An 11,778-nucleotide genomic window follows, 5' to 3' on the forward strand; every position below is an offset into this window, starting at 1 on the left:
ATCTGCTTTGATCCTACATGAGTGTGTTTGGGTTAATAAACGCCATCTGGAGATCTTAGTCTTTCTGTCCACAGAAATGAGCTGCATCTGTCTCTGCTTATCTCCTACCTTCAGAAAGAGCAGTCTGAGGTCCTGGAATAAGAGGTTCCTAAGAATACTGCTGCTGTGAAGTTGGAAATGTGCTTGGGATGCGTGAAGTGTGGTGGTGGAAAGAGTTTGGTACTGTGGAAACCCAGTGACTGTTGCCATCCCTCATGGATAGGAAAGCTGTGATTGAGAGGGAAGATATGAACACTCCCAGGTGTGTTTAGATGCCTTTTAATGTCCAGTGGGAAGGTGTTTGTATGATTTTGAGTAATAACTATGCACTGATACCATAGCCATGGGTGAAGGATTACTGGAGTTGATGATAAAAGTTGCCTTAATAGCTACGCTTTTATTTTTGTGAGTGAAATACAGTGACGAGGAGGGTAGATACAGCTGTGTCCATCGTTCCAGGAAGGTGCAGCTCAGGTTTGTTATCATCTGAACCCTATTTAAGCCCGTCCTGCCCTCTGCATCACATCTTGGTACCTTACAGGATCTGCGTATTGGCAAGGAAGGGGGTCAGGAAGCAGCTTTTCCTTCCTCTTCCTCTCCTTGCTGTCATCTCTCCACTGCCTGTTGCCAAAGAGAAGTCATGTAGTGCTGTCCCTGTTGCTTCACCGCTGGCCCTACAGGCGTGAGATTGTGGAGGCTACACCGCTCTCTTCTCTTGGCTGAGGGTCTCCACCTCCTTCATGAAGCGGAGGCACAGCTCCTCTTGCCAGGGCAAGGCCACGCACTGCACGGCCACGGGCAGCCCCACAGCTCCTGCCACAGCCTGCAGCGGGGACAGAAGCAGGGAGGAGTCACAGGGGGGGTTCAAACCTCCAGCAGCTTTTGGAAACTTAGTTCAGGCACCCGTCTCATGATGGAGACAGGGAGGTTGGAGGCTGAGCCCTGCTATTCAAGCAACTTTAGGGCACTGGAGCAAAGGGAAGGCTCTTGCTGTTCTCACAATGGAAACAGTTGACAAATCTTGGGCAACTTGTTTAAAAATCTCCCCCACGCCCCAGCCAGTTCTGCTTTGGGCTGTAATGCAGCTGGACCCCTTTTCCTTCAGCATCCTCATTCCTGATCCATGCTCCACTGGGAGCCTGGGACTGAATGGCCTCGAGTTCTGCCAGGGGAGGTTCAGGCTGGACATCAGAAAAAATTTTTTCATGGGAAGGGTCATTGGGCACTGGCAGAGGCTGCCTAGGGGAGGGGGTTGAGTTGCCTTCCCTGGGGGTGTATGAAAGGCAAGTGGACGAGGTGCTGAGGGACATGGTTTAGTGATTGATAGGAATGGTTGGACCTGATGACCCTGTGGGTCTTTACCAACCTGGTGATTCTGTGATGAAGGTGTCATGGAGGAGGAAGAAAATGTAGTGCAGTGGCTGTCACAAGGACCTACTGGAAGAAGCCCTGCTGCATGTCTTCTTTCTGGTTTCAGTGTATAATCCAGCCTTGGGGTGTTCCCCTAGTCCCCCACAGCTTAGTGACACATTTTATGGGGCTTGGGAGAAAAGGCATTTGCCAGGGGTATACAATGAAGAAGTACATTTTTTTTTGCTCTGTGCCCACATTGACGGAGATGTTTTGGAGCCCCCGATTTCAGTGACACTATCACTTGAACATCCATCAGCAGTCTCTGCTCTACCACTTTCTGTTTTGCATACCTGTTTCAGTGTCCGGTCCCAGGGGTCATCATAGCATCCTCGGTAAATCTTCAGCTCTTCCTCATCAGCTTCTGTCACCCTGCTGACAGGTACAACCCCAGCAGGGAAGTTCAAGACGTTATACAGCATTGTGGAGGAGATGGCAGCTGGGAGAAACAGAAGAGACAATACACATAGCTACAGCCTCCTGTCTTCCTTCAAACTTACACTTTACATGCTCCTTGAAACCTCTGAGAACCTGCTGCTTCTGGAAGAAGAGGTTGCATAGGGCTGGTCATCTGCAGGTCCAAGTTCTACTGCAAGAAACAACTATCACTAGATCACTTCATGCATGTGTCTGTTTCCATCTGCTCAGAAAGCTTTACAGTAGTTATTTCTTCTTCTTAACACCCATAAAATGCCTAGGTGGGTGGTGAAGCTCTGTGGTAAGGGATGTGTCCATCCAGTCTCAACCACTGTGGGCTTCTGCCCCTCCCAGGAGGTCCCCCAGTCACTTACTGAGGAGTTTCCCAGGGTATCCTGTGGTGAAGGCAGGGCCCAGGACAGGGCACAGCATAACGTCCAGCTGCAGTTCCCTCCACCGGGCGATAAACTCGGTGCGGTACACCTGGGGGAGGAGAGAGGACAGGGCATGGAGGCCACGTTCATGCCCAAGGTATCTCAGCTTCTCCAGGGTACGCACAGTCACTTGGGAGAAGAGGCCACCTCCCTGCTCTCCACAACATCCTTTCAGGTAGTTGTAGAGAGCAATGAGGTCTCCCCTCAGCCTCCACTTCTCCAGGCTAAACAATCCTTTCTTCTGTGCCTTTCCCTCTGCCTCCCCAGCACCCCTCTGCACGTATCCTTCCTTAACTGATGACATAAAGCTGCAACTCACAGCATGATGTCAGAGAGAAAAGCCCTCAAGACATACCTGTATTTGATGGTGATGATTCCACATCTCCTTCACTGATCTGCAAATGGAAATTGTAGCAACGCATTTTAGAGGAGGAGGGATTGCTTAATTAATCCTCCAGGTTTATAAGCCCTGGTGATTTAGCAATTATTGAAACAATACATCTTTCCCAATTTCTCTAAAGTTTCCTCTGGCATTTGGCCAAGCAATTAAGCAACAAATGTCTGGAAGTGGTAGAGATAAGGCTTCTCTTGTGAGCCTGGATTTAATACTCATTTCTGCTACACAGGCTTCCTCTATGACCTTATCCCTCAAAATCCCTCAGTGCTTTCAGGATAACATCAGGGGCAGCACAACACTGGGTAGATATGTTCCTGAAGGCTGAAGCCCAGCATGAATCCTGTCCTCTCACACCACCGTTGACATTTGGAGGAGAAAGTACCAATCATCTCCATAGACATCCCTGGGGGTGATGCTGTCTCACCTCATTCCACTCAAGGCACTCAGATAGTCGGCCAGGCGGGGAAACTGGAATGGCAAGAGGTTTTTGTTAGAGATATGGCATGGGGATGCAGGAAATCACCAGTCCTGTACCAACTCTGTCCCTGTGGATGCTGCACTGAAGGTGAAAGTTGATAATTAAAAATGCTCCTCATTATTCTGGTTTTACTTTGCTTCCAAATTTTGGTTGTTGGTTCCCAACTTGTTTCTTAAAGCTGCAGAGGAGGAGTGCACAGACTTGAACCAAGTCACCTGTCGTTATTTTTGATAAATCAAATATTTCATAGCTTGGTGTCTCACAGAAACAGGACCACTGCAAGCACTTTGGTTGCCTCCCACTCACTGTTACCTTTTTGATCCTGTCAGATGAGAGCAGCCCAACTGGCCAGAAAGGCAGAGAAAAAGGAGGATGGAGGAGAGAAGTCCTGCAAACAGATGCTCACCTGATGAAGGGGCTACAGTGAAGACCAGCCTTATCAATCACCAGGAGTCCCTGTGAAAATGTGGTCTTTTGGAGGCCTCCAACACAGGGACAGAGCTTCAAACTCAAGTTCCCCTCCTGCAGTAATCCTAATGCATGAACCTGTAGGAAACCAGGCCCTGCTAAGTCTAGAATTTGAAGAACCACTTGCTGTGGGTTCCACATTAATCTTTTGCAGCTCTTGGCTGGTTCTCCTCTTATACTTCGTTTCAGACTAGATAAATCCCAACAGTGGTATAGAAAAGACCTTTCAAAGAAATCCCAGTGTTTCTAGTTAAAGGCGTCTCCCAGAACTATCACGCTTTCAGACTTCACAAGGTCTTGCTGTCACCACTCTGAGCTGGAGGCAAAGGACTCACCAGAGGTTTAAGAATCAGAGCCAGCAGCTTCTTTCCCAGCCTTGGGATTTTGCAGCAATTCACCTGTGGTTTCAAGTTTGGATCTACAATATCTCCTGTGCTGAGAGATGACAAGAGGAGGTGGGTCATGCCAACAGAAGCTGTCTACCCTTTCTCAGAAATGTGAGTATCTTCCATTTGAAAGAGGAAGAGACAGGCTCCTTTTACCCATGCATTGTGCTCGTGGGCTGGGAGATAAAGGTGTTTTACAGCACTGCTGCCAGAGAGCTCCTACTTACAACACATCCAACCAAGCACGGCCTCCATCAGCAAAAAAAGTCTTCAAAAACAGTTCAGTCATGACATAGTGAATCCGAGGTGGAGAAAAGGGCACCAGCTGCACCAAAACACAAGATTAAGTGGCAGCCTGGGGATGTGAGTAATTTTCAAGGTCTGACTGTGGCTAAACTTCAAAGGCAGAGCGGCAGCTCACTGGGCTCCATATGCTGATGGAGGCCCCAGTTCAGCCTTTTGCCAGCCCAGGCATCTCCCTGTTGGATTATTCCTCCCTGATTACAATTTGGCTCAGCTCTGAGATCTCTCCAGAACTCTTTCCTCCTCCATTCTGCTCCAGGCAGTCACTGAGCCAGGAACTGCACTAGTTTCCCTCCTGTCCCAACAAAGTCGACACCTACTTAGATATGGACTCACTTTGCTATGATGAGCATCGCTAGCATGTTTCCCCTCCCATGCCCCACAGTCCTTTTCCCTTAACAATCCAGAAAGGACAGGCGTCTCCATGGACATTGGGGAGGAAGGAGAAAACCACCTTTCAGAGCCCTGCTGGGGGAGGACAGACCTAGGAAATGCTGGAGCAACCTTCTAGGTTCAAATGCAGCACTTGATGGATGCTGCTGTCTGGTGGGGACCACTGCCACCAGGAGAGCAGAGACAGATTCATTACACACCTGGTCCCCTGAAGGTACAAGTTTGCTAATTGCTAGTGCTGTTTTCCCAGAGAAGGTGTGTATCTGAGTTGGGCATGTGGCTGTAGTAACTTAATCCTGTATCTCTGGTAGGTTGTTCATCCCACAAGTGGGCTTGGGCACTGCATCTAGTGATTCCAGCAGTGAGGAGCAAAGCTGGGGACACCTTAGGGAGAAAAGGGCAGTTGTGCTCACCTGGTGCCCCGCTGCCTCCAAAGCCCTCTTGGTGTCCTGCACGGCCCGCCGCATGCAAGGGGACAGTGGGAAGTAGCTGTCTGTGTCGTAGAATCCGACCCGCAGAGGAGCAGAGCTGGAGTACACCTGGAGCAAAGAGCCACCAGCTGAACATTTCCAACACTGCTGGGGGTAGGTCTGCCCCCATGCTGAAGCCCACAGCAGAAGGGAATAGAAGATGAAGATGTTAGAGAGTAAATAACTTTCTGTTTTGCTGCTTATTGTTTCCATAGGTTACCCTTTCCCAATGTCCACCCTCACCTTTTTCTCCAGCTTCCCCTCCATCCCTCCCTTCAGATAAAGCACAGCCGCTCAAGACCAATAGATTCAATCACTGCTACAAAAGATAGAGGTGGAAAAAAATCTGAAGTTCATCATCTGCTGCAGACAGAGAAAGGAAATGTCCTCAGTCAAGAGATGCGCTGGAGGAGTTTCTGATCCTGTCTTATCTTCCCCTAAAAATCTAGCTTTTTGCTCCTGTTGTTGCCTGCCTTCCCACGCTTTTCTGGGGTGTCTCAATCTGATAAACCACATGCCACCTGCAAAAGCCAAAAGAGTAACTACCAGGAAATTACCAGAAGGGTAATTAGCCTATATTTTGCTAATAATTATGAATTGTGCCCTCAAAGAGTTACTGGAAACCAGTACTGTAAAGATAACTGGCCCCTTAAAGAATGCATACATGGAGTGTGCAGCCCCCTCCAAAGAACCAGGGCTTGCTGACTTAAGGTCTCACCTCCTCATCAAAGGGGATGGGGGGCACCGTGGGGTCCAGACGGAACATCTCCTCGCAGAGCAAGGCCTTCATGCACAAGGCGAGACTGTCCACATCCCTCGCCATTGGCCCCAGTGCACAAGGAACTGGAGAGGGACAAGAGCAAACATCCACGTTAAGCAAATGTGTGCGCCAGACCCTGTTCCACCACTCTACAAGGCTGCGTTGGGTGCAAGGGATGGTCAGCCAGTGAGACGAGAGGTTTTGAATGGTCTCTAGACAGACCTTGGTTGTCTCAGGCTTTCCTCAGCCCTAGAGGAAGACACAGGACTCTTCACAGCATACAGAGAAAAGCAACTAAAAACTCATATACCTGCCAGGATCCCACTGACTGGGTCACTCACTCCGGACAGGCTGTGGGAAGAGAAGAAGTATATTGTCATTTCAGTAAAGGCAAGATATTCTCAATATATTTGAATTGCACAGTGGGGTATCCAGTTTAGGACCCAAACCAGAAGGAAATTATTAAAAGCATTTGATTTGAGTCACGCAAACCAGAAGATTTTGGTCAAAATGAAGAAAAAAACGAAAACCCAACTTCAAACACTAACAAATCTTAGTTTTAGTTTAACGAAAAGTTATCCACTTCGGCATAATTTAACCATTTTAGCCCACTTTTAATTCCAGGCCAGATTTAAAATGAAAACATGGTCATTGCCCCACAAAACCCAATAACGCTGCCTCTTGGGAGAGGTTTTGAGCAGAGCAAGCTGGCCTGTAAGAAACTCCCTTTTCTTTCCCCGCCAAGAACTCATTGAGCACCTTGCCCCTTTTGCTGACTTTGACAATTAGCAGGCTCCTTGAAGGTGGGAAGGGCAGATCCTGGCACCTACCTGAGCCTTTCAGCTGTGGGTTTGAGCCCACACAGCCCACAGAAGCTGGACGGCAGGCGGATGCTGCCACCAATATCCGAGCCGATGCCAAGGATGGAGCCTCCTCCTGCAATCAGAGCTCCCTCTCCTCCTGAGGAGCCCCCAGGGCTTTTCTGGTGGTTGAAGGGGTTTACGGTCTGGCCGAAGATTGGATTGCTGCAGTCATAGCTAGGGAGAAGAAAACCAGCAAGCAGCATGTCAGGAACTGCCTAATTCCTTGAGTTTGTTGGTTCTCCCTTGTAGTGAGCTTATGTGGCACAGCCAACCCCATCCTTCTACCCTGTAAATCTCTTGGGACATTGATCATTCCCACGAATCTCTGCTTTCACTCCCATGCACAGTACATTTGATTTCTCTTATGTCATGGTGGTTTTTTTTTTCCTCTTTATCTTATCTGAAGACCATTTCTAGTTGAACTGAGATCACCGGCAGCTGATGGAAGGGGGACTTGTACAGGCAACATCTCAGGAGACAGGAGGGAGCTTGTCCCAGGACCTACAGGCTGGACTTTAGCTTCAGGAGCACAACTAGAGGAAAGATTTCTAATGATATATGTTACTTGAAGAGGGATTGCGGCACGTTGGTCAGTGCAAATGGGATGGCTCCCTGCTTCTTCAAAACCTTGACTAGGACGCTGTCCTCCTGCACCAGAGTGTCCAGGCATTGCACAAGCCCGCAGGTCGAGAGATGCCCCTGTAGAGGAGAGAAGTGACAACAGACACAGTCAGCGCGGTTCCCTTGCAGTTTTGGAAGGATGACCCAGTGTCCTTGGTGGGGCCAGTGGGTACTAACCCACTCCTTTTCAAGGCCTTGTATGAAGGGCCAATGACTCCCTCTCTTTCTATCCTTGGCCAGAGGGCTGCCAAACACAGAATTAAGACTTATCCTGAAGCTGTTCTTGCTCTTTTCCATGCTATTTCTCGTCCCCGGTCCAGATACAGCTTCATAGGTGCACTATCTCAGGATCAAACCTGTCCTGCTGTCTAAGTGAAGCCATCAGTGGATGTTCAGGGAGACAATATACATCCCAGACAAAAACAGTGTCATTTTTTTCAGTTAGCGTTGGTGTTTGGGCCTTGCTTTGGGCTTAGAACCATTTTACCTGTGTTGGTAAGTCAACATGGAGGAGTCTAACAAATTCAGCTCAGGAGTGTGTGGTGAGTCCTCATCAGAGCTTTTTTGTGAGGGGGTCCCTGGTGCATCTCATGCACAGGCTCTTCTCTAAGGGGTGAGTCTACAGCACAACAGGGGTATGAATTTAACAGTTCCTGCTACTAATGACTTTCTAGAAGCTTTGCCTTGTTCTTATCCATGATACTGCAAACCTCTGAGTAGATGTCTGAGTAATGGCCCAAATAAGCAAGTAGCCCAGCCAGTGCTAACTATTCACCCCTTGTCTTTTGCTGACGGAGGCTTCTAACTGCTAGGGTTGCAGCTGCAATAAGATGTGGGGCCACAGCCAGCCAACCTTCCTGTGGTGTAAGCAGGAAGGGAATCAAGCCCCTTCTCCATTCTCTGTGTCCCACCACCTCACCACCCAGCCCAGTTCACAATACGACACTTCCCAGGCACAAAGGGAAGCACCTTGTGGCCGATGTGGTCCTTGATGCTGACTGGGATGCCGTACAGCAGCCCTTTCGCACTCTGCCGTTGTATTTCCTCGAGCTGCTCCTCACACTCTGGGATAAAATGTCGCAAGCAGTTTGTCTGCTGAGTCACTTCCAGGGCCTTTGCCAGACACGTGGAGGAACAGGTGTTAGTTAAGAACAGCACTGGTACGCAGCTGTAGTCAGAAGCTAGCTGAATGGCCTGGTTTCAGCTAGGATAGTTAATTTTTCTTCCTTCCCACGCTCTGCCTGGGGGAAGGTTGTGGTTTAACTCCAGCTGGCAACTAAGTGCCATGCAGGTGCTTGCTCACTCCTTCCCTGGTGGGATGGGGGAAGAATTGAGAAAAAAGGCGAAACTTGTGGGTTGAGATAAAGACAGTTTAATAGGATAGCAATGGAAGAGAATATAGAATCATAGAATCATAGAATAACCAGGTTGGAAGAGACCCACCGGATCATCGAGTCCAACCATTCCCATCAAACACTAAACCATGTCCCTCAGCACCTCGTCCACCCGTGCCTTAAACCCCTCCAGGGAAGGTGACTCAACCGCCTCCCTGGGCAGCCTGTTCCAGTGCCCAATGACCCTTTCTGTGAAGAATTTTTTCCTAATGTTCAGCCTAAACCTCCCCTGGTGGAGCTTGAGGCCATTCCCTCTTGTCCTGTCCCCTGTCACTTGGGAGAAGAGGCCAGCACCCTCCTCTCTACAACCTCCTTTCAGGTAGTTATAGATATAGATATACTACTACTACTACTAAAACAATATACAAACCAAGTGATTCACAATGTAATTACTCACCACCTGGTGGCTGATGCCCATCCCACCCCTAAGCAGTGATCCCCCCTCTCTAGCCAACTTCTCAGTTTATATACTGAGCACGATGTTTTATGGTATAGAATATCCCTTGGATCAGCTGTCCTGGCTATGTTCCCTTTCAACTTCTTGTGCACCTCCCCATTGGCAGAACATGGGAAACTGAGAAGTCCTTAACTTAGTAGAAAGACTACCTAGCAACAACTGAAAACATCAGTGTGTTATCAACATTATTCTCACTCTTAGTCCCAAACATAGCACCATACCAGCTACTAAGAAGAAACTGAAACTATCCCAAGCCAAAACCAGGACACTGGGTCTTCAAAACAAAGGCTAGTGTCTTGGCATGAAGGTAACCCTCTTGCCAGAGCCTCACAACTCAAGCCATCTCAAACGACTGTTCAGTGATGGGTCTGACCCAGGAGACAGAGAGACCCCTGCTTTTTCATATTTTTCTCCTGATATCTGCTTGATATTAAAGACTTGTCATTGTCACCAGCCCACATACCATGGCACGGAGAATATAGGTGATATGCTCATCACACTGCAGACAGGCACTTACCTTCCCTAAGTAGGTGTAGAGGACAGTCTTGGGGGACAGAGACCCTTCCTGCAGTCTCTGAGTGAGTTCCAGCAGGGGCAGAGACAGGATGGCATCCCTCTGGACAGTGGGGACCTGAAAGAGAAAGATGAAGGGGATGCCAAGACAGCAGCTCCAGCTACCGTTTGGCTCAGAGGGGATGAGCCTCTTAAGTTTTGCCAACATTATCAATGGATCTTGCTGATCCTGCGTGTGAGGGTTCAGACCTTGAGCTGATGAATGTTTCATCCCGAGTTTGGATGTCATGGATACGACAAAATCACAAAATCCCAGCTGTCTCTAACGGTGTAGAAGAGTTTCACACATCCATTGCAGCAGAGGACAAGGCAATACCTCACATCAGAGCCTTCCTCCTGGCACTGTAGGACTTATGTGCTGACCAAGAGGTGCTGAACAAACACCAGGCTGGGCAGAAGGTATTGAAGTTATTGCAAACAAGCATCGTGCTGGCACTTCACCCCTCAGAATAGGTACAAGCAATGTGGTCACCCTGGTCTGAGGACAAACATCTAATAGCTGAAGCCCAGCAAACTGCAAAGAAGTTATCAGGGACTCACAGGTGGGTAAGGTCTACTCCGGTGAAGACGACCAGCAGTTCTCAGTGCCACCAGCTTTTTTAAGGTATATCATCTTTATGTGATTTTTTTACATTTAAGAATAAAGGTTGTAAAGATAAGTATCACTTGCAGCTCATATACTTCATCTCCAGGTATGTTATCTGAGTAAATATAGAATCATTAGGCTGGAAAAGAAAGATCTGCCTACTACTAAATCATGTCCTCAAGAACTTCATCTACCCACCTTTTAAACAACTCCTGTTCCGTTGCCTGACAACCCTTTCTGTGAAGAAGTTTTTCCTAATGTCCAATCTAACATGAGCTGGTTTAGCCAGTATCTACTCAGAAGTGAATGGTGGTTAGAAATCAGTTGCAGTTGGAATTCAGGACCACATCCTTGCTGGTTGGGTGCTGGCCTCATCCATTCCCATGTCATGTCCTGGGTGCTCCCAGGGTACAGTGACTGCCCCATACTTCATTAGCATTAAATTAGGCCAAGAATCTTCTGGGCAGCCTGCTGGGTGGGGACGTCTCACTTGCTGGGAACCCTAGTGCGAGCTGGTCTGAAGATTCTCCAAGACCCATCTGGAAGCCAGATTTTAAGGACAAAGATATAGTGGTGTGGACAGATGTGTAAACTTAGACTTAGGAAAAGGAAAAAGCTTTCTTGCTTCCACCCATACAGGCAAGAGACATTTCTAGATCCCAAAAGACCTGGGTTTTAGATCAATGAAGGTCCAGTGCTTCAGCACCTGTGTTGTCCAAAACCCTCTTCCCAGAGACTAATTCACATCTCCCTGGCTGTAGACTCCCACTGCATCTCATCCAGCTTGAGGAGAGCAGTGACCTGCCTTCCTCTCAAGGCAGCCTCTCCTCTTCTTGAGGGCTGCTGGTGCATCTCCCCTGGATTCCTCATTATAAAAGCTATGGAGGCATGAGCTGGAAGGAGGAGGTGAACAATGACATCAGCAGGCACTCCAGTGGGACTCAGACCCCCCCAGAAGGATGCGTTACCTGTTCCCTGAACTGCTGCACAGCCTTTACCATTTTCCTCACACCCTCATCCCGGGTTCTTCGAGCCTCTTCCATTTTCTTCTGGATCTGCCTTTTGCCCAGCCATTTCCAGACCACCACAGCTGCTGCTGAGCCGCAGAGCAAGGTAAGGGCAGCAGAAAGACCCACCTCCCTCTCTGGCAGGAGCTCTTTCAGCTGTTGCTGGACCATAATGTGACCTTCTGGTTTCCAGGGATGGAGTGAGAAGGAAAAGCAATGCAGGAGGAGACCTTCCCTACCTCCCCAGATCTGTTCCTTCTCCCAGCACCACTGCCTCTGGTCAGAGAATAGTTTGTAAATCCAAAGCTGACCCCAGCAAAGC

General features: G+C 48.7%; 1 protein-coding gene across 2 annotated transcripts; it reads right to left on the minus strand.

Moving 5' to 3' along the window:
- Positions 1-400: 400 nt before the first annotated feature.
- LOC138723699 (vitamin D3 hydroxylase-associated protein-like) lies at positions 401-11,778 on the minus strand. Of its 2 annotated transcripts, XM_069863038.1 has the most exons (15): positions 11,418-11,775; positions 9,808-9,921; positions 8,409-8,552; positions 7,384-7,517; positions 6,786-6,992; positions 6,266-6,306; positions 5,914-6,038; positions 5,139-5,264; positions 4,257-4,354; positions 3,979-4,078; positions 3,122-3,165; positions 2,656-2,695; positions 2,241-2,349; positions 1,743-1,888; positions 401-862 (listed from the first exon to the last, which is right to left on the minus strand). In XM_069863038.1, the coding sequence occupies exons 1-15, from the start codon at positions 11,625-11,627 to the stop codon at positions 737-739; spliced, it is 1,764 nt and encodes a 587-aa protein (XP_069719139.1). In that variant the 5' UTR covers positions 11,628-11,775; the 3' UTR covers positions 401-736. The 2 variants fall into 2 exon arrangements, 1 of the variants encoding a protein (XP_069719139.1); XR_011337914.1 differs by lacking the exon at positions 2,656-2,695 and having other exon boundaries at positions 730-862; positions 11,418-11,778.

Source organism: Phaenicophaeus curvirostris, chromosome 8 (assembly GCF_032191515.1).
Source record: "Phaenicophaeus curvirostris isolate KB17595 chromosome 8, BPBGC_Pcur_1.0, whole genome shotgun sequence".
Taxonomy (NCBI): Eukaryota; Metazoa; Chordata; class Aves; order Cuculiformes; family Cuculidae; genus Phaenicophaeus; species Phaenicophaeus curvirostris.

Bases quoted from the DNA above. Each gene is read 5' to 3' on its own strand.
- LOC138723699 (XM_069863038.1), bottom strand. From the start codon at position 11,627: ATGGTCCAGCAACAGCTGAAAGAGCTCCTGCCAGAGAGGGAGGTGGGT. The intron at 9,922-11,417 runs GTAACGCATCCT...TTTCTCTTTCAG, and splicing joins TGCAGCAGTTCAGGGAACAG to GTCCCCACTGTCCAGAGGGA. The intron at 863-1,742 runs GTATGCAAAACA...TCCCCGCTGCAG, and splicing joins GGGACCGGACACTGAAACAG to GCTGTGGCAGGAGCTGTGGG.